This window comes from Sitophilus oryzae, unplaced genomic scaffold (genome assembly GCF_002938485.1).
Source record: "Sitophilus oryzae breed Bouriz unplaced genomic scaffold, Soryzae_2.0 scaffold_1368_pilon_pilon, whole genome shotgun sequence".
In the NCBI taxonomy this organism is placed as follows: domain Eukaryota; kingdom Metazoa; phylum Arthropoda; class Insecta; order Coleoptera; family Curculionidae; genus Sitophilus; species Sitophilus oryzae.
In genome coordinates this window covers 195,560-211,037 of record NW_022146024.1, presented here as the reverse complement: position 1 = coordinate 211,037, position 15,478 = coordinate 195,560, and the positions used below count along the sequence as shown (strand labels likewise).

Genomic DNA, 15,478 nt, shown 5'->3' with positions numbered 1-15,478 from the left:
ACCTTCCCTATGCCTTCTATGACAGATTCAGTCTCATTAAATCGGGTTTTAAGTCTAGAAATTACACTTTAGATGACTTTCAATCGGTCAGCCACATCGATCTGTCGCGCACCGCCAAGAAGCAACCCAATGGCTTGATTTGCTTCATCTACTGTTAAATGGCGTCTATTCATATTATCGATGACAGAATAACCACAATATCGCATACTGCCGCTTAGCAACACGCAAACATATTCTATTCTAAACAAAAATTTAATGTACATTTTTGATGATAATGCTTTTTATTTGTTTGGGTACAATTTTTTATGTTTACAAACAGTATTTTTTTAAACACAAACGACATAGGTATTAATAGCTATAACACATTTTTTCCTGAAGAATTTGTTTCTTAGCGAAAACACAACATCCTTAACTTTTTTCGATCAGTTTACATTAGGGTGGATCAAGAAAATGACTTTTTTCACGTTACTTTGAAAAAAAGGTTGGTAGACACCTCAAAATAATTCTCTCCAAGTATGAGTTCTTAACTTTAATAGGTAGTGCTCCGCCTTTCAGTTTACTATTTTTTCCTTTGTATCTCCGTTGATAAAATTTGTTTTTTATAAAAAAAAAAAACTTTTTTATATTAAATTTGTCCACAAAAATGTTTTTACTCGAAATTTTAATGAATCATTGACTCTAAGTTATTGAAAAAACTGCAATATTTTTTTTTTTTGTTTGTTGTTTGTGCTTAGGACTAAAAAAACTAGGAAAAAGTTTAAACTTTTCTTTCTAGTTCATAGAAAACGCAAATTTGTTACAATTTTTTCCCGGAACTCATAAAATAAATTGGATCGTCATCGAATTATATAATCAAAAACTGTTAAAATTATTGTGCATTTTGAAGCTTTTGACAGGAATATCTTTTTAACGGTTAATTTAATCGATTAATCATAAGAAACCATTTTCGTAGAGCAGGTGAATCTACAAAAAACCGTGAATTGCGCGTATCATAGTGATTTTTTGTTAACGAGTTATTAAATTCATAAGAAAAAAAATTTGTTTCTAAATAATCCCAAATTTTTCAACCTTTAATAGCGTTCGAACGGTGAGGTTTACAAAAAAAATTGTAAGAGACCTTTTTTGTAGAAAATTCCACTTTCCTACAAAGATGAGACAAGATATTTTTCCAAATAGTAGATACCGAGATATGATTTTTTCTTTCTAATAATAAGGAAAAAATATAAAACCATTAACATTTTAAAATTAAAATAAAAAATCATTACTTGGAGAGAATTTTTTTGAGGTTTCTACCAACCTTTCAGAGTATAAAGGTAAAAAAAAATACAGGGTCGCTGATATTTAGGGAAACGGTCGATTATTAGCGAGATTATTAGGTAAAATATACAAGATACCGCAAAAAGTTAAATATAAAAAGTTCTAGGTTTTATAAATGTTCTATTACTTGTAGTAAATTAGGTATACAGGGCATAACCATTTTTTTTTAATACAGCCCCCTGTATATTAATGCATATTTCAATTCTTCCTCCAATTTTAATCAATAATCGTAATACACATATGTACAGGGTGGACCATTTTGGTTGTTGGTATAGGGTATCTAGGAAACCGTAAAATATTCAGAATTTTGATACTGCAGTCGCGGGTTCATTTTTGAAAAAATCACAATACCGCAAACGGATCGTGGCTATCTTGGTCGGTTTCGAAGCTACAGAGGTTCACAAATTTGTACTTTTGAAGATGTGCTATAGTTTGTTTTTTTCAGCAACCACGGAAAATGGATTATACATTCTAAAGGCACTTTTCTATGTAGAATGCAGTGGCGTAGTCAGACTTTCGAAAAAATACTTTTTAGATATTAACTATACTTCTGTTTTTTAAATAGAACCCCCTGTATATTTTAAATTTCCTGATTCAGCTTGGGATGGGCTTCTCGAAAATATATAACACTCTATATTTATTTTCACTTGTAACCTCAACAATTTTTCTTAAAATATCAGTTAGTAGTAGTCCGCCGAGTAACAAAGTAAACGGTTGTCATGGTGATCGGGACATGCCTTTGATGGATGCGTGACATTTCACTTCAACAGATTGAAGTGTGTGTGTTACAAATAATAAAAAAAAAATAGGTAAATTTAGAATTTTTGAGAAATATAATATGTTAGGATGTTATATTGAGTCTAATAAACTTATAAGCAAGTAACTGATTTATATTTTGGGCGCGAGCAACCAAGCCAACCATTTTAAAAAGGTCAGAAAATAGTTTAATCCTAACTACCTAGGTCACCCTGATATACAGGGTGTCCCAGAAATGAGTGCAGATATTTTAGGTGAGTAGATCTGGTCAAAATAAACATATTTTCTCTTTACCATTTTAAATTAAATTGAAAATAACCGAGTTATTTAACTTTGAAAATTTAAAAAATAATCGCAACATTTTGAGAACCACCGGCAGATATCGCCAACTACGTCTAATTACCCGGATCAAACCCGGATTTCAATTAATTCGACGCACTGTGTTGCCATAGGGACAAAGAAAGTATATGTTAAAGTAAGTCATAAAATCACACCTGAGGAGTTTGCAGAGATGCATTACATTTTAAGATTGTGATATTATTACATAAAATAAATTAAAAAGTTAAATGTTTAATAATGTGTTAAAAAAGTTAAATTAAAACTTACCCAACATTAAAAAAGATACTTATGACAGATCGATGTAACTGACAGTTCCCTTTTTCGATATACACTTAACTAAAATACACTTCACTGTACTGCTTTACTTGTACATGCTGTAGTTATTATAATAACTACTAAAATAACAGTCCCCATTTTAACACATTATTTTCATATAGACCTCATCACAATTTGAATCACTAATTTACAAAACACCTTGAAAAGCACACATTACTTTGAATACCTTTCTGAATGAATAAATGTTGATAATTATTGTCTCTTACCGCCACTTTACGACTACTTTCAATCTAAGAAATACATGTTTCACTCAACAATTTTAAATACGTATTTTGTTTTTCGCTATTTTTTCTATAATATTTCAACAATTCCATCGACAGCCCAATCGCCGCGTCAGCCGCCGGCCAAGAGAGCGGCGCATCATTGGTAACTGCTCCTTTGTGCGCCGCCGTGTCGAGCTTGCGTCATGCGAGTTTGCCGTAGTTTCAACAATTTCAAATTCAAGACACTCGAAGTAATCAAATTCTTATTAAGTTTAAAATAAAACAGAAAAACATGAAGGAAACAAACAAAACACAAATGAATTGGTTATTGATAAAGGGCGCACAAAAAGAGAATTTCTAAAATGTTTATCGTAATTCAGAAATCAATACATCGAAAACAATGACGAATAGTAATTCATTTTTATTTTGTTTGTCCTTTCATGTTTCTCTGTTTATTTTAAATTTAATACGAGTGATTCTTCAATAATTTGAATCATTCTAACAACGTTGCTTAATATCGTCGTCTGACGCAAGCTCGCCACGGCGCGGCGTGGCGACCGGCGACTCAAATTCACACGCGGCGGTTCTTGGCTGACGGTTAGGGCAGAGAAGAACGACCGGTTAGGCTGTCGATGGAATTGTCGAAATACAATGAAAAAATAGCGAAAAAAAACAAAATACGTTGTCAATAATGTTGAGTGAAACATGTATTTTTAGATTGAAAGTAGTTCGTAAAGTGAATAAAAATAATTCTCAGCGATGACCATTCGAAAATTCAAAGTAATACCGCTTTCAAGGTGTTTAAAAACAGTGGTTTAAATAAAACAGAGAAACATGAGAAAGAAAACAAACAAAACAAAAATGAATCAATTATTCGTTGGGCTGTTCTAAATTTCTTGAATTGAATTCTAAATTACGATAAACATTTTAGGAATTTCTTTTTGTGACCTGATTATGAATAATATGAATCATTTATTAAATTTATTCCAAAATACAGTTATTTTAAGCATAACAAAGATTTTCGTAAACGTCATAAACGTAATGTTTTAGTTAATTTTCGGTGGTTTTTGTTAATTTTTCATTGAAAGGGTAAAGTACTAAAAATAATTAATGTGTTTTTTCTATAATTATTAATAATGAGCACTGATAAAAGATTAAATTTAACATTCTAATTTTTTGAGTAGAAATTTGTCTATGAATTTATAAATGTAGAACTATGTTCCGCCGAACTATGTAGAATATGGATAACATAGGAGGTTGCAACACTGCAGGTTTAGATACACAGTAGGGAAATCTCAGGTGAATAAACAAGTGGCTTTAAAGTTTTTTCAAATTCCCCGGAAAATGTCAAGAAAAATTTTAAATTTTCAACATTTTTTTTCGCAAAAAAAACCTCATAGGCGTGTTTCTGGGGTTGAACTATACTACCAGTTAAAATATTTGCACTTATTTCTGGGACACCCTGTATATATCACTCCATTGAACTTCTTTTTCAGGGGTTCTGAAAACCGCAAGTTATCGAAATGCAAATAGAATATTAGAAGAGTTACAAGATAGTTTTGTGTGGCTTTGCAAAGTGTAACCAACATACACATTCGAAATGTTAGCGGCGGCGTGCAGAGACGGTGCCAATTCCGTCTAAATAATAATGGGCAGCAGTTTGAACATTTAATGTAGTCTTTGCCTTTTATTTTTATATTAACTGAGAAGCCCGATTGAAGTAACCTATTTGCGTTTGTATCATAGAAAGTAATAAAAAGAAGAAAAAAAATATTATCTTTCTCTATGGTTTGTATTAAAATGTGTTCTTTGGTTTCTGTCACACTTATTTTTATTTGCTTCGTATTGTTCGAATTTATTTATAATATAATTATTTGCTATACATGGATTAATTTGAAAGTAGATATTCGCTTGTTTCCTTTAATACTCAGCATGACCTACTACGAGGAAGATAATTATCTTTAAATAAATTGGAATTTTAAAGTTAATAGTGAAAATAAATATATAGTGTTACATATTTTCGATAAGCCCATGCCAAACTGAATCCAGAAAATTTAAAAATATATAGGGGTTGTATTTAAAAAAACATAAGTATAGTTAATATCTAAAAAATGTTTTTTCGAAAAAAAGTCTGACTACGCCACTGCATTCTACACAGAAAAGTGCCTTTAGAATGTTTGGCAATTCATTTTTGCGTATTTGTTAAAATAAACAGACTATCGAACATCTTCAAAAAGTACACAAAATTTGAGAATCCCCTGTAGCTTCGAAACCGGTCAAGATAGCCACGATCCCTTTGCGCCATTGTGATTTTTCAAAAAAGAAACCGAGACTGCTGATCAAAATTTGAATATTTCTTACGGTTTCCTAGATACCTATAGAAACAACCAAAATGGTCCCACCCTGTACATACCTAAATTCAACAATTTTCGAATTATGAAAATTTGATTTTGAAATGTTATATGAAAGATACATAATTTTCAAACTTGATATAATCTCATTTTATACTATACACTATAAATGGTAACTTGAAAACTATTGTCAAATATTATTATCACAGTTTTCACAGAATGGCATCGTTAAGTCAAACGGAACACATCAGAAATTAATTAAATCGATTTTTTAAAGTGATATTTTCAAAACTCTCGGAAACGGTTGGTTTGAGGTTCATTGTGTGTATTTCATTTTTTGCTTAGAATTGAAGGATTGAAGGAAGAACTGAAATATGCAATAATGTGCAGGGGTTCCATTTAAAAAAGTAAGCACGATGTGCCTTTTGATTTTTATGAACCGACCCTGTATACTTAAATTTATTACTCGTTAATAGGCATTTAAAACCCTATAACTTTTATATTTAACTTTTGCGGTACCTCGTATATTTTACCTAATAATCGACTTAGATTTTCATACATATCGCGACCCTGTATATCTTATGAGATTATAAAATTCTGAAAAATTTTTTTTTTAAAATTGGCGTTCTTAAAATAAGTTTTTTTCTATCGACTATTATTAATGTCTTGCTACAAAAAAAACATGACCAACCCTCTTATTTCTCATTTTATATATACGGTTCTTATTAAACTCGTGACATATTGCCCAATAAATTCTGCCACGTTTTTTGTATATTATCGATATCGATAGCGGCATTATATTAACTTTTTTATTCTTTCTCTTCTTTTTCCTTTGACAGAGAGAAGCCCGCGGCTCTGTCACGTTCAAAATAGTTCCCTCATACCGAAGTGCCCCACCACCTTGCGAGGTAAGTCGTTGACATTCTTTGCTCGTCTTCAATTTGTTCCTCATGACAGGATAGATAAAATAGACGACATTCCAATACAAAATGTCGTCTGTTTTTATTCGTTCTTGTTTATTTTTTTGTTATTTAAGTCATCTTCAATTTAAAAAACATTTATTGTCTGTCTAGGCATGGATTTGACTAAACTTTGACATTTAAAGTATAGTTAGATACATTCTAGACCAGGGTTTCTTAAACTTTTTGCAGTCACGGACCACTTTCGCAATTTGTACAGGGTGAGTCAACGATAGAGTAAAGTCCATTATCTCATTTGTTTCGAGGTTTACAAAAAAATGTTAAATACAAAAGTTATAGGGAAGATTAAGATACATATTTTAAAATTATTATAGAGTATACAGGGTGCTTCAAAAAAGTGAGGCGGATATAACATATGTTTTTTTAAAGGCAACAATCTATTTTTTATTTCATTTTTAGATTCTGCGTAAAATTATATAACTTTTTTATATATAATGTTATATACCTAAAATTAATAGTTTTTTTAATATTTAAATTTGTTTATACAAATGTTAAATTGCAGTCTGGTAAAAAATTGTCAGTTGTACCATTGTTTCTGAAGTTGGAATACCAAATTTGGTATGAGAGTTCTATAGAGATTAAAAAGAAGATATATGTTAAGATATTTTAGTTAAATGCTACAGGGTGTTCAAAATATATTTATAAATTTCAACTACTTAAAATTAAAAAATCTAAAATTTTTTAAATGGTACACCCTATATATTTTAATTTTTTCTGATAGATTTTGCAAAGCTCTTCAACCTATTTTTAATAATTTGCGATTTATTCCAATTTTTTCTATTTTTACCCATATCTTACCCAATACAATTACGCTATAACATCATAGTTACCATGACAAAAAATAATAATTATTATCAAAATTTCATATGTCTGTTAAGGAAGTTAAGAACAAAAGGTGAATTTTAGTTTAATTTGTTGTAATAAGTATAAATGTTAGAGGTATAGGTAAGTTTCAGATTTTTCTGAAAATGGATTAGTCATTGTGACTGATAAACACGAACAAGCCAAAATAAACATATTTTTTGGTTCAGTACTATATATTATATAGTACTTTGCTAAGTACTACAAGAATAGATGTAGATTATCTAGAGAACATTTTTATATTATATTATATTATAATATTTTCAGTGTGTAATGGGACGGTTTTGTGGCAGTAGTAATATTGGCTTTACGAAATGAATTATAAACCAGAATTACTACGAGAACAAAAACTTTACTGTATGTCGGAGAAAATTTCAATATCAGTAGTCGTCAACAATTAGGTAATTTAGTTAGCATTACCATAATCTGTGGCTATTCGGCCCGATGGAAAATCCAAATGTCATCTTTCATAATATAGAAATACACCAAGAAATTCACGACTACGATTTTAGTTTATTTGAGTAAAGTTAGTTAATTTTGACTAATAATAACTTGTAAAAAACTAACTAATTGTAACTGATTATTAAACTACTTATTAAAAATAAGTAATAAATATGTTTGTTTTGTTACGGTAACTATGATGTTATAGCGTAATTTTATTAAAATTAGGGTAAAAATAGAAAAAAATGGAATAAATCGCAAACTATTAAAAATAGGTATATGACATACTCAATAAAAGTTGAAGAGATTTTCAAAATCTATCAGAAAAAATGAAAATTTATAGGGTGTACCATTTAAAAAATTTGAGATTTTTTAATTTTAAGTAGTTGAAATTCATAAATATATTTTGAACACCCTGTAGCATTTAACTAAAATATCTTAACATATATCTTCTTTTTAATCTCTATAGAACTCTCATACCAAATTTTGGTATTCCAACTTCAGAAACAATGGTACAACTGACAATTTTTTACCACATTGCAATTTAACATTTGTATAAACAAATTTAAATATTACAAAAACTATTAATTTTAGGTATATAACATTATATATAAAAAAGTTATAGAATTTTACGCAGAATCTCAAAATAAAATAAAAAATAGGGAGTTCCATTTAAAAAAACATATGTTATATCCGCCACACATTTTTGAAGGACCCTGTATACTCTATAATAATTTTAAAATGTGTATCTTAACCTTCCTTATAACTTTTGTATTTCACATTTTTTTGTAAACCTCGAAACAAATGAGATAATGGACTTTACTCTATCGTTGACTCACCCTGTACAATTCAACGGACGCCTATCAGAAATAATAAAGGAAAACAAAAAAAAACCTTATTTACATAAAAAGAAAAGGTTTCTTAGTAGATTTATTACACGTACACTAGTAAATTAGTTAGAAGGATGCTGCTGTTTAGCCTCAATGAGAACGTTAAATAACAAGGCAGGGCCCATATCATCTGCGACGTTCAATCGGTTACAACTTTTTGTTTTTATTGAGACCAGAACCGACGCTACTCCGTATGTACCTCGCAAAGGTACGTAGTAGCAAATGGTATCAGAACGGACATAGCTCGCTTGACAAGAAGAGGGTAAGCTTGACTTAAAGAACACCAAACTCAAAACTTTCAAAACTTCTTTTGATATCATGTCAATTAAGTCATCTTTAATGAGATCTTCATTGCTGATATTATCCGTGTCGATTATAAATGGACCCCGCACCCGCGGTTCATTTTCACGCGATTATAAGTTACAGTAGCCTTCAAAAGAAGTTTGCAATGTATCCAAATGTTTAGGCACCTCTTTCTGTAGCATTTTTGATATCGTGTTGCCGTCACCTTGTGCTATCGACTCTTCAAACAACGGAAAATTTGCAAAGTTACCAGATTCTACCCTCCTTTTCCAAAGTGGCAGTTACGTATGAAGCCTAAAACCGTTCAGATCCATCCACGATGGTCACCGCAGAGCCCTGAAGAGACAAGTTAATCTCATCCAATTTCAGCCAAATACGCTAGCCCCGTACAAAATCTTTGCTCTGAAAGATATTCAGACAGTGAATTTCCTTCATCTTTTAGAAAAAGTAACACTTCTATCCTCAACTCAAACAATCGCTTTAAGATCTGTCCCCTTTACAGCCAACGAACTTCTGTGTTGTAAAGCAGTACTTCATGTTCTGACCCCATTTCTTGACAAAGTCTTTTAAACACGTGGTGGATTAAAGCTCTTGCTCTGATGAAGTTAATTATTTTGACACATGTATAACTGCCTTCATAAATGTAGGTAAAGTCCGTGAAGCCAAAGCATGTCGATGTAAGACAAAATGAGTTATTATAACATGAGGGATCTCTTTCTTGACCAAAGCCGCGAAACCAGACGTATTACCAAGCATCGGGGTAGCTCCGTCCGTGCAGATACTACCAAGTTTATTCTTCAAGTCTATATTTTGTTCGAAAAACCTTTTTGTCATTTCAACAACATCTGAAGCCTTTTGTAGCCAAAAGTGAATTGCAAAAAAAAACTCTTCTTATACTACGTGTGTCTTGTTGTACGTAACGGACAAATAGCAAGAGTTGGCTACATTGTGACACATCGGTGCTTTCATCCAATTGAATGCTGAATGGAAACGGTGAAGCAATTAATTCTTCAACGACTTGTAAAACATTGACGACATTTCAACAATTCTTAAACGAATAACATCGTTTGATAAGGGAACAGCTTCAACTTTGTTTTTTTTTATCCTTACGGGCATCGCGTAGTGTTTAGTGATTAAATACCTACTGAATTCGCCGCCCTACACTATATCTTTTCTTAATAAATATATTTACAGTTAACTGGCGTAATGCGGACCGTGGGGAACCCTGATACACATGCTATGGACCCCTAAGGGGTCCGTGGACCACACTTTAAGAAACCCTGTTCTAGACTGTATTTTTTTACGGATTTGGGATACCAGACGATTTCATACTTTATAATTTTAGTTGTATCTTTTCTAATTAGATTGATGTTTTCCATGTGATGGACAATAAACTCTCTAAATTATTCTTAATAAATAAACCTTTTTGTCGTTTTTATGTAACTTGTAAATTATGAATAATATTGAAAGTGTATTTTAGTTGTTTTAAATAAAGGATGTGAACTTATTTTTAAATTTACCACCTCCAACTCGAATCGTAATGGAGGCAATTGTAGTACTTTGTAAAAAATAAAGGATTGTAACATTTTTCACCTTCTAGCTCTTAACTCTATAAATCTAGTGTCCTACATTTCTAGAATTAATATCCTTTATGATCAGTATTTTATTTCATACTGATTATTCTGTGAAAATTTCCAATGTAGAACATGTTTTTTAAATTTATAATTAATATTTTATTTATTTATTTATTATTTCTACAAAACATGTGCTCTTCTTTTTAAATATACAGCCTCTAAATCAAGTCAAAATTGAGGTAAATGATACAATGTGTGTGTGTGTGTGTGTGTGTGTGTGTGTGTGTGTAAATTTGTTTGACCAAACTTCTGTAAATAATAAAATATAATATCGACAACTTTAGAAATCTTACACATCTTAGTTATTACACAATATGACCCCGGATTGTCTTTACAAGAGGAAAAACTTTTTTATTATTTACATTTTGAGAAAAATTAATTTTTCATAAGAAATTTTCCTTGTTCTAAAATGGTTATTTTCGTTTATACTTTTCCAAATTTCCTTACCGTTTTTAAAGAAAATTAAGAAAAACATGAAAATAGGATGGAAAGTCCTAAAAATCAAAAGGCGTGTCTATAGCAAAATAACTTAGACTATTAGAGTTATACTACTCCTATTTTGTGCAAATTACTACACTAGAACTACTTTTCAAAATGTATAATAGATATTTTAAAATATTTCTACACGATTCCTGTACATACACTAGAGAAACATAAAATATGTTTGTTCGTATTTTTGATTTTTATAAATTATTTCAGCATTTTTTTTTATTTTCAACTTCACCGAGCAATGAATTTATTGAAACATTCCAATTAAAACAGGGAACAAACTCTTTGACAACACATTTTGTTGACAAAATATTCATTGATTGCAAAATATATTCTCTAGTTTGGATGCAAATTTGTTCGTAACTTGTTAAACGTTTCTACTAGTTGAAAATTTCAAATTAGTTAGTCACAATGAAACTGTACAGGAGAATATAACTAAGTAAACTTTTAGTGGTGCAGCTTTACTTTTGTTTGAAGTAGTACATATTTTTGGAATTCGTTGATGTCTTTATTTATATTTTATAATTTTATGTATCCAATCATTTATAAAACGAAAAATATTTTAAAGAAAGTATATAAGTTCAATTTTTGTTTCAACTGTACCGCTTATCGATGGAGTTCACATTCTAAATATAGATTTCGATGAATAAATAAATATAGGTTGTTATTTCCTGAAATGCCTAGTCAATTCACGTATTACCGGCAAAACGTAGCCTTTCAATTGGTACATCGTTTGACTATAGATCTCAATCGTTCCTTGTAATGACGGAATATTTCAGTGAAACGCCGTAATAAGCTACATTAATTAAATTCCACTGTCTGCCTGTTTTAGGCGATCATTTAACTTAGGACAGTGTTGCCTTTTAGTGCATCAAGTACTGTATTTTCCGTAGTTACGATATTTAAGATAAAATGTACAGGGTGGTCCGAACTGTATTCCGGAAACTTCGGCAGCATATTCTGCAGATAAAAATAAGTAAAAAAGTTCGCATAAATGTATGTCCTAAAAAGCTTAGTGTACAAGTTTCATTTTTATTTCGATTTCGCAAAAATACACACGTTGTGTGAGTAGATAGTTATTTGACTGAAATAATAAATTTGGGAAATTTTTATTTTTTTTAAATGAATCATAAATATTGCTGCTAAAAAATGATGATAAAACAGTTTCTGTTGAACTTTTGGCACAAAAACATTTCAAATTTATAATTTCAGTCCAATAACTATTTAGTCAACACGTTTAATTTATGTCAATGATGATAGGTATTGATAATTTTGATTCCAAATATCTCGAGAACCATTACTCGTACCTGTATAAAACAGCTGAAACTAAAAATATACATTTATGACGTAAAAAACGTCAGACAACAAAGAAAAATGCATGGCTGCAAGTTGCTAACCTAACACTAGAAAAGCCCGCGGGAACTGTCAAATTCAAAGTTATTCGTTTCACAGACTATACCAAATGGATTGTACGTAAAATATATCCAAACACACTATAAATAAAGAACATACAGTTCATAGCATACAAAAAGTAACGAAATAAGAAATAAAAACACAAGTATAAAATAAATTCAGTGGTATAATTGCCATAAATTATTTTTTCATCCCTAATAATTAATAAAAGACAAAAAAAAAGAGAAACAAGGGAACTGTAATGAATCAATTAATTAGGGCGTTTCACTGAAATAATTCCTTCATTACAGGGAATGCCCCGAGATTCACATTCAATCGATGAGTCAATTAAAGAGTTATGCCGCTTGCCGGAAATACGTGAAACGATTAGGGATTTCAGAGAATGACGGATATCAGTGTATGACATCTTCCCAAAAACTAATACATCCTGCGATCATTTTTATTTCATTTCCCTATTAGTATTGCTTAGCACATCTCATCATACCAGTAAATATGATTTGTATCTTTATTTTTTATATACCCCAGGCAGTAACATATAGTTTTAGGGGCCGACACAGCTATTTATGTTTAATTTCGTTATTTTTATATTATTTTCGATCCAAACAGCTTTGTTTAGTTTGTTTTTCGTAGTGTTATCATCAAAATTTTCTAAAAATTGACGATTATATGAAATTTTGTGTTTTTTTTGTTTAGCTGTTCAGGATCAAACCCCTGCCAGTACTTGTAAGTACCAACAAAGTAGAGAATCAGAGTTTTACTGGTGATGTGATGTGCTGTATATTTGCTTTTTTATATTTTTAGGCGCTGTTTTAAATGCTTTAAATATACAGGGTGTAGATGTATAAGTGCAGAAAAAAAATCAGTAGCCGATTTTTTTAAATAGTTGTTTTTTAATATCGGCTCGAGTTGTAAAATTCGACTATATATTTTTTGATTTCTAGAATAATTTTTGAAGTAAAAAAATGCCATATCAGTCAATTTAGAATTTTTTATGAATCTACACATTTATTGTTCTACATAGAGCTTTCTACAAACTGATTTTTTTTGTTAGTCTTCATTTATACCCTCTATTTTTAGTAGGTATGCTTATAGAGAAATTTTATAAAATAAAAAAATATGTACCTACCTATATTTGAGTGCTGTTTTTTTCTGTTGATAGTTATATTTAAAAAAAAAACGTTGTATTATTTTTTATCATTGTAACAGTTAGGTATTGGTATGACATCGTTTGGTAAAATAAATATCAGACTCAGTGGCCGTAAAATTGTTTACTAGAAACCGAAATTACAGTGCTATCGAAAAAAACAGCAACCAGTTGGCTAGAAAAGAGCGATCCTATTGCATTTCCCATATAATTTTACATATAAAATGACAGCGACCTTCATCTCAAAGTCATCCGTGACGCCGTTTCTTTTTGAATTGTATCGTAGATAAACTGTAGACTATGTAGACCTTACTGTACAAAATGAAGGTACCCAAGATATACAAACCAGATGTAGACAGAAAAATGCGAGGTTGGCGACATATTTATTAACAAAGTTTATCACGAAAATCATTTATCAATTATAAAATAAAAAAAATCATGTAAATTATTCTATTTCATTAAATTATTGTGTAAAATCATTGTTTTTTTACCATTTGTAGTTTTTTTTCGTAGTTTTTGTAGTTTAATTTTTCGGGTCAAATTTCAATTTGATTAACATACAATGGTTACTGGAATTAAATATTAGGCACTACCAATTGCTTGAACAACTATTGTAAAGAAAGACAATGCTCGAGTCATTGTGGCACAATCGCAATGGTTATCATCTGCCTTTTTTTACTTGAATAATTATAATTCGTGTATAAATCGTGTAGCTTAGGATATTTGTTTTTAGTGTCTACTTGATAATGGGGAATGATAATATCTATATATGGCGACACCTCGAATGCGAATTGTTCAAATTAAAGTTTTATTTCACTAACACAACTGTTGCAATGATAAATACCCCTATTTTTGAGCAGAAATAGAATTTAATGGTCTCTATTTTTTTCCCGTTTTTAGATATTCGTTAGAGCTCAGTTTTGCTATGATCCTCTCGAAGACGATCTCATACCTTGCGCACAAGCTGGCATCGCTTTCAATATTGGCGACATCCTTCAGGTAAGGAAACAATAAAATAGTTTTATTACAGTAAAATGATTTTATTACTTGTCCAGAGTAATTGCTTATCTAACTGTAAACGAATCTTATTTTCATCAGATATTGTACAAAATTAGAATCATACATTTTTAAGATTTGTAACATTCTAGCTTTACGATATTTATTTTCCGTGAAAAATATCAAATTGCTAATTTTCTTCCACAATTCTTCGCATGCAATTCTATCATCATAGAGGGTCAGTGAGACATCCATTAAAAAAACCAAATCTTTTTTTTTTAGATTTAGTTGGTAAAGATGGAAACTAGAGTTGGGCTAAAACGAGAATTCGTATACACAGTTATACCTGTGAACGTGATTTTTTATTCACGATGAAAAAACATCTGAATGCCAATTTTACAATTTATGATAATTTTTACGTTTAGGTTATGTCGTTGCCATGAGGATGAGCTTATTATTTTTACATGAATTAACTTGCCCCTGATTTGTTATACCGGGTGCGTCTCAAAAGTGGCTCACCCCCTATAACTTTTTTATTTTTTCTGATAAAAAATCGAGATTTGGTATGTTAGTATATGGCATAAATTAGGATTGATAGACGTATTCAGTTCTTTTCGGTCACTTCCTGTTTCACCGGAAATGACTATAACTTTTGATTTCTAAAGGGCACCCTCATTATTTTTTTACTTTATTCGATAGAAAATGACACTCTGAATAGAATGACATATCGTATATCAACTTTTGACATTTTCGCTTAAAACCAAATTATATTTTTAATTTCAATGCTGTGTTAAAGACACTAATTTTTAATCAAGGAGCCTTGGAAAAATAGATTTGATGGTCTAATGTTTTTAGTATCTTGTCCTGATCGGTTAAAAGATTCCCAAATCGTGTTTTTAATCATATCTCAATTTTTGTAAATGGAACGAGGGTGGCTCATTAGCATATTTGGAAATTTTTGGCATTTTTTACCAATAATTTGGTACCACACACTTAGTATTTTAAGTCAAATTGTCGTTATGAAT

General features: G+C 30.4%; 1 protein-coding gene across 1 annotated transcript in view; it reads left to right on the top strand.

The window, feature by feature from the left end:
* LOC115875291 (peripheral plasma membrane protein CASK-like) overlaps positions 1-14,471 on the top strand; it is a 454,286-nt gene extending 439,815 nt beyond the window's left edge. Inside the window, exons 14-15 of the mRNA XM_030890711.1 lie at positions 6,142-6,210; positions 14,358-14,471. Of these exons, the coding sequence (XP_030746571.1) occupies positions 6,142-6,210; positions 14,358-14,471 (183 nt within the window). The remainder of the gene's footprint in view (positions 1-6,141; positions 6,211-14,357) is intronic.
* Positions 14,472-15,478: the final 1,007 nt, after the last annotated feature.